The sequence below is a fragment of the Apus apus genome, chromosome 2 (assembly GCF_020740795.1).
Source record: "Apus apus isolate bApuApu2 chromosome 2, bApuApu2.pri.cur, whole genome shotgun sequence".
Lineage (NCBI taxonomy): Eukaryota > Metazoa > Chordata > Aves > Apodiformes > Apodidae > Apus > Apus apus.
Genome location: NC_067283.1, coordinates 59,336,885 through 59,355,740, shown reverse-complemented (window position 1 = coordinate 59,355,740; position 18,856 = coordinate 59,336,885). Strand labels below are relative to the sequence as shown.

At 39.8% G+C, this 18,856-nt stretch overlaps 1 protein-coding gene across 2 annotated transcripts in view; it reads right to left on the bottom strand.

Annotated features, from left to right (window-relative positions):
- The window catches only part of LOC127381637 (collagen alpha-1(XV) chain-like), a 133,996-nt gene extending 115,392 nt beyond the window's left edge, over positions 1-18,604 (bottom strand). For both annotated transcript variants that reach the window (XM_051612185.1, XM_051612186.1), the window contains exons 1-2: positions 18,486-18,604; positions 18,217-18,299 (exon numbers count right to left, since the gene is read on the bottom strand). In XM_051612185.1, coding sequence (XP_051468145.1) covers positions 18,217-18,299; positions 18,486-18,496 — 94 coding nt within the window. In that variant the 5' untranslated portion in view covers positions 18,497-18,604. The remainder of the gene's footprint in view (positions 1-18,216; positions 18,300-18,485) is intronic.
- Positions 18,605-18,856: the final 252 nt, after the last annotated feature.

Here is an 18,856-nt window from a genome sequence, read left to right as displayed (position 1 = left end):
TTAGGCAAAGCTTTATGAGACCTTCCACTAATCTGAGAGTGCGGATTTGGGTTTTTCTGGGGATATTTTTTTTTTTGTTGAAATTAAGGGCTATGACCTATAAAGAAAATGAAAAGAATTTTTTTTATTATTTTTTTTTTTAATGGACCCTTGACTTACAGAGCACTTTGAGACCTGTTGGACTATATTTCTCTATCAGATTACTAATCTATCAATTCCTTTCTGTTAAGCAACAAAACTAATTATTTTGTTACTACTGTATTACTTTCAAGTCCTTAGGAGGACTTTGATCTTCCAGGATCATCCCTTTCATAAACGTTCTTCAGGTTATGTACCTGATATTTATTACTGCTTTTTACCCTTTTGAGTATAATGTCATATATCGTCTACAGTATTAGATTTAGTAGCTAATAGTTTTGATATTATATTATTAAGGCCCAGGATTCAGAGAATTTGAAAAATGATTGTGAAGTAGATGATATGGAAATAGAAAAATCGAAAAATATGTCTTGTATTGGACAGTAATTTTTCTTACAGATAATGCTTTTATAGCATTAGTGCACCAGTATAATGTAGAAAAAAAATCCAGCCCATGTAATCCTACTTCTTCCATCTTTCCTTTCCCAAGGATTTGATTTACCAAGAGGTACATTACATTACTTTTGTATCTTAGTGTAAATCACATATGCTTTTATTATGCTCATGTTTTTTTTCATTTTCCCAGTGAATGCACTGAGTGGATAAATACCTTTGTCATTTTTGGTACAAAAAGTTCTAAGTTAAGATCCTGGGTAAAGTCCAAAGTGAAAGACATTCTTGTTTTAAACTGACTCATTAATATAACAGATGACATCCCACAGCAACGCTGTTAACAGAAGCCTAGGGCCAGACAAGAAAGCTTTCACAGTCAGAAACAGTATAGGCCAGTACAATTTGCAAAAGCACAATCTGCTGCTGTGGCAAATTCAGCCAGGGACCAGATCCACTGAAAGCTGTTTTAGATACACTTCTGTCAAAAAAGCTTCAATCCCCTTGTTGATGACATCCTATTTTTTTCACTCTCTTTAATAATATTAGTTTTCTAAATGCTGACCGACTTCACCTGCCATAGTTTTCGCATTGAAACTTAAAAGGCTAAGAAAGCTGTGACAGAATGAATGTGTTGATCAAGGTTAACTTTTTGCTTCAGGACAGATTTCTTCATCTGTCCTTTAGAAGAAAGGACATTTTTCTTTAGAAGAAAAATGAAATAAAAAATGTCTTTGAGTGTCCCCTATCAACGGGTCACAATTCAGAAGCAAAAGCTTACAAAATCAGTTGGAGTTTTGTCAATTCAGTTCAATGGTTTCCGACACTTTAAACTTGGGAAAAAGCTCTGTATAGGAGTCTCTCAGCTCTGTAGGAGGAGAACCGTCCACCATAACCTGTTATGTGTGGAGAATGAGCTGGCTGAACACTTTTCTCTTTACTCCAGTGGAAGGAAAATGTCAACTGGCCACATGAATGAGAAACTGCTATAAGCAGAACAGCAGAAGCCTCATTTTGACTAGAATTTTGTCTTGGGATTGGATTCTGTTGTCAAGAAAGGGTAAGCACTCTCTAGAGCTTTCCCAACTTTTAAAACATCTTATGCAAATTTGCTGGCTTTCCAAACAGTCCCACTTACTGGAGACATGAATAGCATTTCCCACCCATAGTCTGTTCCTGTTCCATGAGACTTGTAAGAATGTAATGACCATCAGGCCTCTCTTTGGTGCATACAGGCTAAAACTCAAAGCAGACTCAGAAATTGTTGCACAGACACATGCTGCAATTATAAACGCTTCATATGTTCAGGTACTTGATGCCTTCTTTGCTTCAGTCTTCAGTAGTAGGTCCAGTTGTTTACTGGGTACACAGTCCTCTGAGCTGGAAGACAGGGATGGGGAGTAATTTAAAGCCCCCATAATCCAAGAGGAGATGGCTAGTGACCTGCTGCAGTACACAGATATACACAAGTATATGGGGCTGGATAGGATACACCCAAGGGTATTGAGGGAGCTGGCAGAAGTGTTCATCAAGCCACTTTCCATCATTTACCGGCACTCCTGGGTAACTGGGGAGGTCCCAGTTGACTGGAGATTGGCAAATGGGACCCCCATGTTCAAAGGCTGAAAGGAGGATCCAGGGAGCTACAGGCCTGTCAGTCTGACCTCAGTGCCAGGAAAGGTTGTGGAACAGATCGTCTTGAGTACAATTATGTAGCACGTGCAGGATAACCAGGTGGTCAGGCCCAGTCAGCATGAGTTTAAGAAAGGCAAGTCCTGTCTGACAAACCTGATCTTGTTTTATGTCAGGGTGACCCACTTATTGGATGAGGGAAAGGCTGTGGATGTTGTCTGTCTTGAATTTAGTAAGGCATTTGACACCATTTCCCACAGCATTCTTCTGGAGGAGCTAGCTCCTTGTGGCTTGGATGGGCATACGCTTTGCTGGGTTAAAAACTGGTTGGATGACTGGGCCCAAAGAGCTGTGTTCAATGGAGTTAAATCCAGTTGGCGGCTGGTCACGAGTGGTGCTCCCAGGGCTCAGTGCTGGGGCCTCTCCTGTTTCACATCCTTATGGATGATTTGGATGAGGCGATAGAATGCACCCTCAGTAAGTTTGCAGATGACACTAAGCTGGGTGGAAGCGTTGATCTGCCTGAGGATAGGGAGAGATCTAGACAGGCTTGATCAATGGGCCACAGGCAATTGCAGGAGTTCTGATAAGGCCAAATGTTGAGTACTGCACTTAGGCCACCACAACCCTTTGCAGTGCTACCGGCCTGGGGAGGAGTGGCTGGAGAGCTGCCCAGCTGAGAGGGACCTGGCTGTGTTGATGGACAGGCTGCTGAACATGAGCCAGCAGTGTGCCCAGGTGGCCAAGACAGCCAACAGCCTCCTGGCCTGCATCAGGAATAGTGTGGTCAGCAGGGCCAGGAAGGTGATCTTACCCCTGTACTCAAAACTGGCAAGGTCACACCTCAAGTACTCTGTGCAGTTTTGGGCGCCTCACTACAGAAAGGACATTGAGCTATTAGCGAGTGTTCAAAGAAGAGCAACAAAGCTGGTGATGGGTTTGGAGCATATGTTTTAGGAGGAGCTGCTGAGGGAGCTGGGATTGTTTAGCCTAGAGAAAAGGAGGCTGAGGGGTGACCTTATCACTCTCTACAACTCCCTGAAAGGAAACTGTAAAGAGGTGGGGACTGGTGTGTTCAATGAAGTTACAAGTGATAGAACAAGAGGTGATGGCCTCAAGTTGTGCCATGGGAGGTTTAGATTGGATGTTAGGAAGAATTTCTTCAGTGAAAGGGTTACCAGGCATTGGAACAAGCTGCCCAGGGTGGCGATGGAGTCACCATCCCTAGAGGTATTTAAGAGTTGTATAGACATAGTACTTAGGGATATGGTCTAGTTAAGAACTTGTCATTGTCATGATCCATGTCATTTTCCAACCAAGGTAATTCTGTGATTCTATGAATCTGTGATTTCCTTGTGAAACTCAATGCATCACTGTAATAATGTGCCTACAGCTACTCTCTTGAGTGCAAATACAGCTGACTCTTTCTACACCTCAGTGGAGTAACTGCTTTTACTACTACAAACCACAGATTTCCCACTGTGTACTTCACACATGATCCTATCCAAGAGTAAACTAAGCAAATCTGACATTAGCTACATGACTTAATAAACAAATATTTTGCAAAGCACCGATTAGTAGTCTTGTTGTCTTAATTAAGAAGAACATAGAAGTTTTCTTTAGAAGAAAAATAAAATAAAAAATGCCTACTGGAACTTAGCATAAGACGTTAATGGGATGCTGATATAGATATTTCAGACTTGCATCCCATTCATATAGATGGAGTAAATCAGTTTAGTTATTTTACTGTCACTGGGCTTCAGACCTACACAGCCTCAGACATTGCATTACCATGTTTCAGGACTTTCTTCACAACCAGAAATACTACAATTTCAAAATATGTTGGCCTCAAGATTTATTTTTTTTAAACCCCGAATTTGAACTGAAATAATACAATGGAACACCAATAAACAGCTGATTTTTTCAAAGATGTATTATTTGATGTAGGGGAAGACCAGAAGCCTTTCCTCAGAGTGTAGCTGCATTTTCAGGCATGCATCCCCTCTCCCACTCCATCCTAATTTGCCCTCATCACATGACCCAAAATGCAGTCTCACGCAGTTGAGTAGCTTGAGAAATTTGAGAGAGTTAAGACAAACTTTCTGATTCAAGGTTACATTTCCATTGTGCCATTTCCAAATCATCAAACATACTCTATTCATTTGCTCTGCTACTGTGGAATTGTGCACTTTTGGTGAAGTTACTTCTTAACATGGTTGGCTTCCAGCTCCCTGACCTCTACAGAGCAGCCTGCATTTGATGCTCCCTGATAGCCTATACCTGCTATCAAGAAAATAAGAATTACAGTAGCAACTTCTGGATTCTAGATTTTTGGGGACAGACATATTCAGCAAATGGCTTCTAAGTGAAGAAAACTATACATGAAAAAAATTTGTTCATCTAATCAAGTGTCAAAATTTTCTTGTATCTAGAGAAATATGAAATGTATTGTCTGTTTAATAGAATGTCACAAAGAAATTTGCAAGGTAAGTGTTTCTTGGTCTTCAAAGACAAATTTCTGCCAAGTAATTATTTGTACGATCATATAGCTGTAAAAATTTAAATAGTGAGTAACACACATCAGAATTTATGAGTGATTTATATCACAACTAAGGCAGGCACAATTCTTTTTCCAATAGCAATCAATTTCCAGTTTGGGCAGTGAACATGTTTGTTTCTGAGTTAAAAATACCAGAAAGTAGCACAGACAATGAATGTACTCCTGTGCTATGTTTGATTGGACTTTACCAATTTGTGATAAGGGAGAAAATATGTGTTTGTTTTCTTAATCTTCTCACACATTATTCTTTGTTTATTTAAGTGATCCTATGATCACTTATGTATGAAAATAACTTTCAGCAGCTGAAAAAGCCATAGTTTCAGCAAGGACTTCTTGCCTGCTCTAAGTTTGAAATGAACATACAAGTATTGTAGGAACGGAACTTCTCATAATGTTCAGTAATTATCCTAAATCAGAGTCCTGTCTATTTTCTGTGACATATGCATATGTATCTAGCAGGAATAACACAGAATCAGGACAATAAATCACAATGTAGATCACTATTTTTTGTACATTTGAGGTAAGCATATCCGGCAGAATAAGATAGCTTTTTAAAATAATTAACTCCAGGTAACAAATTATGTCTTGGAATTAGACAGAGTCTCTTCCATAGTCTTCTGTATTACAAAAACAAAAATGCATGTAAACAGAGCACCAAGAAAAGGCATTTCAACTCATACACTATATTGATCATGCTAATGATATCATTAATAATTTTGGCACACAGTTTTTAGTTTTCTGCCTTTAGATATTTTTCCATGCTCGGGATCTGATTTAGTTTATTTTATTATATATATATTGTTGTTGAGAAATACTTCTTGAAATCACGGACTTCACCATTTATATTGAGAGTTTAACTTGAGCTAATGTAATCATAGTCACTGTAGTAGTAGGTTTCCTTGTATTATTGCAGAAGTACATTCAGCCTCTGTCCCAAACAGCTAAAGTCATTATTTCATGGAATTTTCATGGAATAATTAGGAAATCAGCTACAGCACTTACCTACTTTGAAGCCTATTTAAGTCACGGGAAAGCCTTTCATGGACTTCTGTGGGTGCTGGTGCGTATGTTAAATTCTCATGGGTTATGCTGAGGTTTCTCATGGCCTCATGATCCCTATACTGGATTTCACTTTCAAATTAGGTTTGAAAAGAGATTACACCAGTTGCCCATTCTTAGGGTACTGTCCTCCCCACTTCTCTACTAGAATGAAAAAAAGGATTATTCAGTGTCATGCTGCTGGGTAGAAAATATTGTCCATTATGAAAAAATACAGACAACAAGTGAAGAAGTTACTAAAGACATCTGAGGCTGATTGACGGACTTGATATGAGCTGATTGGTCACATAATATAATAAGCACATACCCAAAGGCCTTCTCTCCTGTGAGTCATTTAATACTCCTAAAGTAACTGTGATAGGGTCCTTGTCAGGCAAGGTGCAATGGCTGCAGAGAAGGATGGACCATAGTGTTTGTGATCAGTATAATATGCCTGACTGTGAGCCCCTGAAAGGACAGAGAACAAGAAAGCATTCAACATTTTTTAAGACCTTCACCCCCATCAATGACAAGGGCATTTGTTTCTAAGTCTCATGATCAGCAAGACCATGAGGAAACATGAAAAGTCATAGGGTTACAGTAACATATTCCTGTGTTCTGCTCCAAGTTCTTTTTGCAAAAAATCCACATTTTACAAAACAAAATTAAAAAGGGAAAGGGAAAGGGAAAGAGAGGAGGAAGGAGGAAAAGGAGAAGGAAAAACAGAGAAAAGAAAAGGGAAAAGGGAAAAGGGAAAGGGTACATTCTTTGATCCATCTTTACACAAATATCTAGAGTCTCAAAAGGAGTATTTTGTTCCATGCAAATGTCGATCCTGGTATTACTGTTGGCTGAATTAGTCTTATCAGCCAACTTGTTCCAACAGGCTTCTGAAACAGCAGTGGATTAAGACAGCCAAATGTGATCCAGCTCATAGCACCTATACTCACTCTAGTGGTCTCTAAATGCCCTCTTCTGTGATTATGGACAAGTCACTGAGAAGCAGATTCACAAGCGCATTAAGTTCCCTATTTAAAATCACACACACACACACCAAAAGTTTAGAAGAACTCTCCTTTAGAGACAAAAGATTGGACATCATCAATTTGCTGCTCAATATGGGGCTAACCTGAAGAATCAGATTGCTTAGACTCCTGTCTAGTCAAGTTTAGGATATAGGCAAGGATGGAGATCCCACAACCTCTCTCAGCAATAAGAACTTAACTGCTGTCATGGTGAAGAAATTCCTTCCACCTGTTAAATAAAAATTTTCTTTGTTGCAACTTTTGACTGTTATTTGCCTTTTGCTCTGTTTTGGCCTCTGAAAAGAGTCTGACTCTGTTGTCTCTATAACCACCAATGCAGTGATGATGGGGCCCATGTCATCACCTTACCCAGGAAGGGACACTTCTTGAGATACAGGGTAGCTGAAGTTGTTTATGAGAGACACTTAGGATTTACAAGTCAACAGTAGCAGAATATTGAAAAAGAACAGTTGCCAAAGTAGTAATGCAGGGATAAGGAGAAAGAGAGTGCCAGGTATATATACTATATACTCCAGGCTATTCTAACTGCTTTGCCAAAGTTTTGTCTTCAGGTGAAGAATGCTTTAAGTTTCTAAAAAGGACTAAGAGACATCCATCCATTTTTTGAAATCTCCAGATAACATGAATATAGCTCTCAATCTCTAGGCTGTCTCTACAAGGTACAAGATACAATTTAAACAATCTGGCCATTGAAACCTGTGTAGCTAAAGTAGCTTTCCCCACAGTTGCTTCAGGGATTTGCACCCAATCACGCATTTAGAAGTCAACTTTTGTTCTGCTGACTGCATAGGAGCTGAACGAGAACAGTAACTTCTTGTAAACACTCTTTATGGGAATTCTGCGATGTATATGGAAGCATTGTATCCTGAAATAGGCTATTTAGCATACAAATAAATTCAGTATCCCATAGATATACTAATACTGTAAATACTTAGGGGTGTCTGCATTCTCCTTGTTGGAGTCTTTTCCCACTGGTTATGTCTTTTCTTCAGAAGCAAAAAGCAACTTTGATTAACACAGAAAAAAACATAGTTTTCAGAAGGGCTTAGTTTTCTAGTAATTTCTAGTAAATTTATAGTAATTACAATTACAGTAATGACCAAAACTCCTTGTTGGACAATTCAAACCTGGTGAGGGCGAAGGAGTTATGGAATTGTTACAATTCTGTTCTATCTTTTGACATTTGGTAAGAGAAGTATAAAAAGGAGCTGCAATATTTCAGGTCACCAGTGATTTGTTTATTTTTCCACTAAGAATACATCCTTTAAATTTTAAACACGTTCAAATTTATACTGTACTCCACCCCCTCATTCATTGTATCTCTAGGCCAGGAAATTGCCATGTGGTACTTATTTGTCAGATTCCCATCTCATGACAAGAGATATGTTTCACTATAACTGCATCAGAAAAAAAACCAACAAACCAATAAAGAAAGCAAGAAATATACATGTAGAATCAAGGCCACCTTAGCAGTATTTGGAGTTCAGTCAAGTGTTGCTTGTTAAAAACAAATGCAATTACACACTAATATTTCATACATTATAGAACTCTAATTAAAAATTTTAAAAATCTTTCTTTTAAGTGTTTTTACATTAATACCATCTCACTACAATAACTGATAAGTTATTTTTGATCAAGACCCAGATTTTTTCAGCTGAAAAAATGCACTTGTCATATATCTTTCTATACTTGCATCTGAAAGAACACTGATGAGTTGTTCTTCATACCAAGTCAAGAGCTGTGTTGGTTTGGCAAAGCGTTGAAACAGATGAAACTGGAACAGTTTGTGAAAAGCTGAAGACTAAGAAAAGCTAACACTTTGGACCTCCAAGAATAAAAAAGCATCATATTCACAGAAGTGATGAAGTGTATTAAGTTAGTATGTAGTTAACCAAAGTGGGTTGGCAGAAATAAAGAGCCATACTGTGGAGATACCCTGTTCCCTCACACTTCACTCTGTGTTTCAGCCAATGGACTGGCAAGGAGGATTATTGAGCCTGATCAATGGATACTTTGATGGTAGGAATTCCAAGTATGAGGGCATTCCTAGAAAGGCCTTAGATTTTGCATAATTTTCCCCTCATTTCCCCTCACCACTGCAGACTTTGCTTTGTAGACAACCATATACACATTGCTACCCAATAATTAAACAAGCTACCAGTAAATTTCTTTTGTTTGTCCACAACAGCCCTTCGCCTCTTGAAGATATACCTTCTAAAGAAACATAATTATAGGAAACAAGACATTTTCTGTGGGACAGAAAGAAACACAGGAACAGCAACTCTGATGTATTTCAAGAAACAATGTACACTGCAATGTATGTTTAAGCATGACTGCTGTTAGTTATTAAGACATCAAACATATTATGATGCAGTATATACATAGAATGGTGGTAAAAAAAGGACTTGATGCATGTAGTCATCTTTTCGGCTTCTTTGGTAGCATCAAGGAAGAGAGAACAATATATCTAGAAAAGCTAAATCGTTCCTCTCCCACCCCTAATAGGTTCTGCTCCTTCTAGGTGCCTGTTTTTTCCCATAAGCATGGCTCATGGCTCAACAAGTCTTAACATTTTTGCAGGGATCACTTTTAATGATGGAACTGCATTCTATCTGAGATGTTCAGGCAAGTTTGCTGTCAGGTAGTTATTTCCATTAAAAGGCATTTTCAGTTTGGTTTCTTTAGCTTTAATGAGGTAGTTCTGCTTCTTCCAAGGCAAAATTGAGCTTCTGTTTGTCTTCTTCAGCTATTGCTCCACAGGACATAACTGACATCTCTTACTTTGAAACACACAAAACTCATATAGTGTTAAATAGTTAAACAACTTCCTTAAGTAGTGCACTCATTATATATAATGACAGTCTGAGAAAACAGTAATTCCTAAACAGAAACTGAACACACATCATGGATATGCTTTGAAGTTTCAACAACACTTTGTTGAAAAATCAAGTGGAAGGTACTTGGAGCAACTTGTCCTCCACCATCTTCTTTCCTTGGGAGAAGTGATAAGCGTTTCTTTTTCATGCATTTGTTTCTTGTATATATATGTTTGGATACCTAAATGAAGATCTTGTTTTCAAGACTTCTTTTGATCTTCTGCAGTATTCTTGCCACAAAACTGATTAAGGATTTATCAGAGCCGATAGTGTTATTTGCATTCTGTCTGCCCATATTGCACATATTCCACTGTCACTTGCAAAATAAGATATTCAGAATGGCCTTACTCTAAGTTTTATGTTTCTTGAGGAAAGAAAGCACTTTTAGGAACCTTGATTCTGAGACCTACACATAAAGAGGCTGGAAGCTCTACCAGGAAGCACTAGCGGAGCACTGTTCACATGTACATTTCAGTCTGGACTCAGAAATGTCTGTGGCCTGTCAGTTTTGATTCCATTTGTTGAGATCTAAATTTGGGTGTCTTAGCTGTCAGAATATATTGACTTAGATACCACTCACAATGTTGCCTGTCATAAAAGATTCAATTGTCTGTCACTTCAGAAATTTGACTATTTGGTCAGTGACAGAAAGGAAGAAAACTAAGCTCTGAAAATAAAGTCTATCTTCTTATGCATGTAGTGACTAGTTGCAGTCACCTGTGTTTGCAAGAGGATAATGCAGCTGAACTTCCGGTTTTTACACTACTCATGTACTGTAACATTAAGCTCCAGGTCCCGACAATGGTATTGACAGGTATGTACACAGAATTCCAGAAGTCTAGCTTGTCCTTTTGTTGTGAATGTCACAGAAGAGCCAGTCTTGGTAACTCTTATTTAGATACTTAACTTGATAACTAGTCAGGTAATTAACCCATTAAAACCAGAATGCCTTAGACCACTCAGTCATTCCAAGCCTTCTGCAATCTTTGATACAGTATTCTTCTATCCAGGCAAGGAAGTGTAACCCTAAATGGGCAGGCAGATACATGGGTAAATATCTGGTCGGATGACTGGACTAGGAGGGACTAATGGGTCATTCTGTACATTGAGGTAACAAGTGAACCATTGATGTCTACTCTGAGAGCCTTCCTGTTTAACATCTTTACAAGTGACTTGAGAAGGCAATGCAGTGGACTCCCACAAAACTTGCAGGTGACATTAAAGTGGGGGGGGGGGGAGGGGGTGGGGGGAGGGCAGCAAATGGTGTGATATGGGATAGGGCTGCCCATCTAGTGGAACCTAGAAACACTGAAGGAATGAAACAACAGGAGTGTTACAAAATTCAATAAGAACAAATGTAAAATCCTGCATCAGTCAGGGAAGAAGTCTTTTCAAGAACACAGGCTGAGCAGCAGCTCTGGGAAGTTCCTGGAGGTGTGGGTTCCTGGTAGACAGCACACTCAACATGAGCCAGCAGCATGCCCAAGCAGCAAAGGCTGCCAGTGTCACTGCTGGCTGCAATGACAAGTGCAGCGCCAGTAGCAGGAGATTCTCCTTTACTTGACACTTACCAGACCATATGTAGAATACTTTGTCTGGCTTCAGGACCTCAGTAGAAGAAAGACAGTGGATACACTGGAACAGATTCATGGACTTGTCCATGTCTCTCCTAAACTGGGAAACCCAGAGCTGGACACAGTACTCTAAGATGTCGCTTCAACTCTGAGAGAAAGGGAAGGACCACTTTGCTCATCCTGCTACCTGTGTTTTTCCAAACACAGCCCAGGGTACTCTTGTCCACAAAAACCGACAGGTTCTTTTCAGCAAGTCTGCTTTCCAGCCAGTCCCACCCCAGCTTTTACTACGCTAATCCTACTTACGTTCAGGACTTGGCATTTTCCTTTGCTGAACATCAGGAGATTCCTGTTGTTATATTTCTCCAGCCTGTCAAGGTCTCTCTGAATGGCAGTATGACTATTGTATCAGCTACTCCTCCGAATGGATGTTATAGGAGGCAGCATTTAAAGTCTGGCACAAGTCAAGAATACAAATGTCAATTGACTTTCTCTCATAGAACTGAGCTTGTCATTCCATTACAGAAGGCTATGAGGTTCTCAGGCATTCTTTTCCCCTTCACAAATATGTGCTGACTACTCCTAATCACCTTGTTCTGACTGGGTCTGGAAATGCCTTCCATAGTTATGTGCCCTTCTTGATATTAGGAATGGCATCAGCTTCCTTCTTGTCCTCAGGAACCTCTCCGGATCACCAAGATCTTCCAAAGATAATCAAGAGCCCTATCTCAATTACATCAGCCAGCTTGATGAGCCCTCATGGGCGCATCCTATCAGGTCCCCACAGACTTGTGTATGTCCAGCTGTTTTCAACGTTCCTTCACTCAATCCTCCCCAATGGAGAGTAATTTTTTATTGCTGCAGACTTTTCCAGTGGGCTCAGGAGCTTGGTTTCCTGGAGGAAAACCTTATCAGTAAAAAGTGAGGCAAAGAAGGCACTCAGTATGTTGGCTGTTTCCATGCCCCTGTCCCCAGGTTCCTTGCCCCATTCAGCAGGGGCCCCACATTTTCTCTAGTCATCTTTTTTTGCTGCTAGTATATTGTAGAAGCCCTTCTTGTTGCTCTTCATATCTCTTGCTAGATTAATTCTACATGGGCTTTAGCTTTCCTGACCTCATTACTGCATTTTTCCACTTCTAGTATGCTTCCTTTTACTGTTTGAGTTTGGTCATATGAAATATTATAGAATCATAGAATGGTTTGGGTTGGAAGGGACTTAGAAGCAGTTCTAGCCCCACCACAAGGGCAGGGTCACCTTCCACTAGACCAGGTTGCACAAATCCCTGTCCAACCTGTCTTTTAATACCCCAGGGAGGGGGCATCCACAATCTCCCTGGGCAACCTGTTTCAGTCCCTCACTACCCTAACAGTAAAAAATTTCTTCCTAATGTCTAACCTAAATCTCCCCTCTTCCAGTTTAAAACCATTACACCTTGTCCTATCACTACGTACCTTGGTAAACAGTACCTTCTCAGCTTTCCTGCATGCCCCCTCCAGGTACTGGAAGGCCACTATAAGGTGTTCCAAAGCATTCTCTTCTCCAGGCTGAACAGCCCCAACTCTCTCAGCCTGTCTTCACAGGAGAGGTGCTCCAGCCCTCAGATCATCTTCATGGCCCTCCTCTGGACTTGCTCCAAGAGCTCTATGTCCTTCCCATGTTGAGGACTCCAAAACTGGACACAATACTTCAGGTGGGGTCTCACAAGTGCGGAGGAGAGGAGCAGGACCACCTCCCTCAACCCACTGGCCACGGTTCTTTTGATGCAGTCCAGGATGTGGTTGGATTTCTGGGCTGTGAGTCACATTGCTGACTCATGTTGAGCTTTCCAGCTACCAACACCTCGAGGTTCTTCTCCTCAAGCCTGTTCTGAATCCATTCTCTGCCCAGCCTGTATTTGTGCTTGGGGTTGCCCCAACCCAGGTGCAAGACCATGCACTTGGCCTTGTTGAACTTCATGAGGTTGGCATGGGCCCACCTCTCAAGCCTGTCAAGGTCACTCTGGATGGCCTCCCCTCCAGCGTATCAACCACTGCACACGGCTTGGTGTTGTCAGGAAACTTGCTGAGGGTGCACTTGATCCCACTGTCCATATCCCTGCCAAAGATGTTAAGCAGCCCCGGTCCCTATATGAATCCCTGAGGAATGCCACTTGTGACTGGTCTCCACCTGGACATCAAGCCATTGATCACTACTCTCTGGGTGCGACCATCCAGCCAATTCCTTATCCACCAAGTGGTCCATTCATCAAATCCATATTCTTCCAGTTTTGAGACCAGGATGTCACGTGGGACAGTGTCAAACCCTTTGCACAAGTCCAGGTAGATGACATCAGTTGCTCTTCCCTTGTCCTCTGATTCTGTGACCCCACTGTAAAAGGCCACCAAATCTGTCAGGCACGATTTGTCCTTTTTGAAGCCATGTTGGTTGCCACCAACCACCTCCATGTTTTCCATGTGCCTTAGCAGAGCCTTCAGGAGGATCTGCTCCATGATCTTGCCAGGCACAGAGGTGAGACTGACCGGCCTGTAGTTCCCTAGGTCTTCTTTCCTTCTCTTTTTGAAAATGGGGATGATTTTTCCCTTTTCCAGTCAGTGGGAACTTCCCCAGATTGCCATGACTTTTCAAATATGATGGACAGAGGCTTTACAACTTCATCTGCCAGCTCCTTTAGGAGTCATGGATGAATTGTGTCAGGTCCCGTATCACCAGAGATGAATCAGAGCCTGGATGTCATAAAGCTTAATGTTCTGAAACTGTCTTGCAGTAAACCCCAGCTACAGGCTATTCAGATTATCCATGCAGCACAGCCAGTGCTTATAGGAAATTTTGAAGCATGTCTTGGAGCAACATTCGTTTCTGTCAAGAATCATCAACTTACTCTTTAGCAGACACCATAAAATTAAAATTATTTCTAGATGAGTTTTGTTCTCCTTGACTTAGGTAATGCGCATCACTTGCAAGAAGTGAAGTGGATATAAAATACAATGCCCAATGACCATGCAATATAATGCCGCCTTAGTCACTGACCACCACAGAAGTACAGAGAAAGACATTGCTTGTGTTGTATCGCCTAGAGCTGAGCCAGAACAACACAGAAATTAAGCATTTCAGTCTGACCTTTCTGAGCAGAGCAGGTCCTTCAAATAGCATTTAGTGGCAAATGCAAGCACAATTGAGATCATAAATTATATTCAGATCATGGAAACAACTGCTTACTGCAGGCTTCCAGAGTGACTGGAGTACCTTCAGAGAGAACATTAGGACAGTCATTATCATGCTATTTCCACCTCAGCTGGTTTCCCCTTCTGAGGCCTAAAAAAAGCAAAATTAATTATTCTGTTGCCTGGTAGAGTAGCTTAGCAAACGTGTAGCTTATTGTCCTTGAGAATTATCATGGAGGGGGCATTACTTAGAAAATGAATCTAGTTAGAAAAGCAACAAAGTTGAAAAAATTTACTAAATCGGGTTTGTTCTGCTGGTGTTACCAATCTCTTCAGCTGCTCACACAGATGACCCCAACTGAACCTAACTGATATTCTGTAGTAAATTACGTATGTTTTGCACAGACAGGCATTTTATCCACTATGAAATCAGGCTCAGCTCCACATTAAAAGCATGCACAACAGCTGGCAACAGCCTGCATATTTGTCTGAAAGATACACAGTGGTTTGTTCAATTTAACTCCAGAGCAGTTTGATAACGTTCAAACGCTCAGTCCAGTAGAAAAGTTTATAGTGCTATCTAAGTTATCTTTATGAAATGCTGTGCTAGTAAAAATTCAGAATTCTAATTCACAGAAACTGTTGAGATTGCAGAACTCCTGTTCAGTTTGACTATAAAGCAAGATCCAAGTATTTCTTAAGACTTTTGGTGAAAAAATGACCCACTAATTTGCAGAATATAGAACAGAATTCTGTCGCAACACAAAGCTTCATCTACAAATTAGATAACAGATATCAAGCTACATTTGAACAAGCTAAATATGTAATTTTGATCAAGAAAGTATTTCATCTGGTACTGTAAATTAGTAACTTATTATTTTAAATATAAGGTTTTAAAGTGTCTGTTTTATTGTCTCTCCCATTTTACAATGAAAGCAGCAGTCAGACATTCTAGAACTTGGAAATGAAAGCTTGTACTGAAACCAAAGTCCCAACATCACACAAGTTTACAAAAAAGTTGAAGTAAAATCCAGGAGTTCTCTAACAATTTAAAAAAAAAAATCATCTGAATTTCCCCCCTACTCTTTCCCACCATCATTTCAGTTTGCTTCCTTCATTTCCACAGAAATTGTCCATAATTATATTATTTCCTCAAGACTAACTAGATGTGGTCAAAACACTTTTCGTGACAGGAAACTGATTAAAATTTTCTAACTATTATTTCTAGTATCTCTCACAAAGACATGGCAGAGCTCAAGGCCTCTGCTGGAGGGCTACTGAGGCTTTAGTTTTACCTGCACCCTCCATCTGCCTCTGCAACCTGGTGCTCCCTTGGGAAAATCAAGAAGACAAGGCCATAGCTGTCTAATTGCATACCAGTAAGCAAATTCACTAAACCTTATCAAAGATTGGTCAGACACATATGACAAACTTTTCTCCTCTAAACTCTTTTAGGGTCACTGCTTCGTTTGCAGGCTTGTAAAAAATAAGCTACTCTTTCCCCATCCATCAGTGAATAACTTAATCCATGAGCAACTTTCCTGACATTATTTAACCAACAATTCCAGGTATTATTTTCCTTTCGCATATAGCTTGTACATCTGAACTGTTCCTCTATAACCATGTTTCTTCATTCCTCTTACATAAAAAGGAATTCAGAAACATAAATAACCCTCCATTCTAATACAGGAACAAATTTGCTGGAAAAATGAGCAGGGTAAACAGATTTCACAAAAAGCTTTTGTTCTACCACACAATTTTAATGTCCATAAATTTTTTCTTTCCTTCCTTGCCTTTGGCAAGGTGGGGGGTTTGTGTATTGTGGGTTTTTTTATTGTTGTGTTTGGGTTCTGTAAACACAGACTAAAGAGGAGATGTTTCTACAAGCAGAACATGTCTAAGTTTATACTAAGAAATAGGAACAAAGAAGCTTATGAAACATTTCTTGATTTAGTATAGAATACCACAGCCACAGATGTGCTATGGGGAAAGAGGAGTCAGTCATCAGAAAAGCAGAGCAGCAATATTCAATGGGCTAGAGAATCCTGGAAAGCAGTAATCTTAAAGGAGACAGTGACAAAATAAACACTGGATAAAGCATAAGTTTAGCAGCAAAAGGCCTGAATACCAGAGGATCAATTAATCTCTCTTTGTCTCCAAACTTCTGAATCTTAAATACACAATTTATTTTCATGCACTCTGTTACTAAAAGAAACTGGGAAAGGAAAAAGAGTTTACTTCTGCAATAGCTAGACTAAAAGATCTGGAGTACCTACACTTTCATACTTCAGTAGTCACAGGGATAATTTATATTGTTGGTGTATTTGTAGCACCAGATAGGATTATTTCTGTTTCTAGCACTCAACACCTAGTTTCAGGAGATGAAAACATTTAAAACAAGCATCAGGAAAATACTGCTTATAACACAGTCTGATGTCGTGGAATAGAAAGCATGAGAGATTCCTATTTAGTCACACACCTAAAAATCAGATGTAACAAACAAACAAACAAAAACCCAAACAAAATATTTGGGAACAGGAACTTTAGTATTAACAGACAAATGAATAGGGAAGAATATTAGGTTAGGTCAACGAAGCAGGGATACATTCCCAGAACAGTCTCTGAGTCTCTAGTGATCTAAGAAGACTTGCATAACCTCACTTGGTCTTCATTCATGGCAAAGTTAAGAGTCCTTCCAGCAGTAATAAGATTCTGTATAGGAAGAAATTGTCTTGTACCTGTAGGAGTTAACTTTCCTACTTCTAACTCCTGATCCAGCTTTTGCAGGGTAGGCTATTTAAAGAACCAAAGCTTCAGGAAATAGAAACTTGCATAGATCTACCAAAAAGAAATAGTGTGCAAAATAATATTTGTTCTTTTTGTCACTGTGCTCGTGGTTCTGATGAGCTTCTGTTAATTAATTTTTATGTGCCAAATTCAGTTTTCTTCAGTCCAGACCTTACTCACTGCACTGTCATTCATAAGTTTAAGAAAAACATTTTTGCCTGATGCAACAGATTTACCTCCAATTAATATGCAATATATTCAATTTTTGTTACTATCCATGCATACATTAACATTTTCCTCATTGTAATGACTTTTTCACCTAAGTATCATTGCTCAGATAGAAAATAAATATATATTAAGCTTTTTCACTTTTCTCAAAATCACATGCAAACTTTTCAATGAATGCTCTCTCTTTAGTTAAATTTGAGGCTATGGGTTCCAGAGGTGTTGAGGGATTTGGCTCTGCTACAAGAAGATATGATCTACAATTACAGAAAGGCCTCACAGGAAGCTAATGAAGGCTGAGCTAGTAAAACTAAACGTTTAACTAAAAATAACAATTTGTTCATACACTTACCAGGAAAAAATCTCTATGCACTGGAACAAGCATCATGTCTTTGGACTCACACAATGCCTGGCACATTCCTGACATCTCCAGAGTGACAAATACATCTATCCTAATTGCATTCTGCTACCTTTCTATGACATGATACACTCAAAAACATTCAGTATTCTCAGTTTTTAAAAACAATTTCTGTTCTTACTCTCGGAAGAAATATTCAGATAGCAGCCATAATAGATTGCCTTACTGCTAAGGAACCAACATATTTATTTTCCCTTTTCCAGAATGTATGGCAGTTTAAGTTCTTAACTTGCAGCAGTTTCCATATATGAAATAAAACACAGCAACCAGCAGAGAAAATGAAATGCAGAGTCTCTTTCCGTATTAGGAAAGTGTATCTTAAAATTAACCCTTACTCTTAGTTTACAGATATTATTTGAAGAAGTCTTACCTTCTATGATCTGAGCTGCTGAACCAGCATGGATTGACAAGCCAAAGAGCAGTAGCAGCAAGTCCCAGGTCCACAAACCATGCCTGCTCAGGTGTGCCAAAAAAAAAAAAAAAAAAAGAGGGGGGATGTGGGAGAGGTGAGAAAGGTGGAAAATAATGAGACCAAAGCATGTAATACAGAAACACAAGGGGCGTGGGGGGGGGGGGGGGGGGGGGGGGGGGCGCGGAAATAAATAGGAAGAAGTAGAATTCCAAAGTGAGAGTTCTTACCAAGAGAGCATTTTTTGAAAGTTAGCTGAAGGACCTTAAGTGAAGAAAAAGTTCCATGCACATGAGTTTTATGCTTATGAAAATAAGAAGTTCAAAGAAACTGGAGCCTGCTGCTGCTTCTCCCCCAGCTTTCAGACGCAAGTGGAACAAAGGCAGCTCTCAGGCTCCCTGTGTGACGCACTGCAATCCAGAGCTCCAGCTCTGAAATCTGACTCCAAATACACTTTCCTGTCAGATCATTCTCTAAAGCTTCCGACTTTATTTACTGATGGGCACCCCTTAATGCTGTACATCATCCCAACATTGTCATGTTACAGTCTTGCCTCTAACTATGGTGTACCCTGACAGACAGAGGCATAATTTCTCCAACT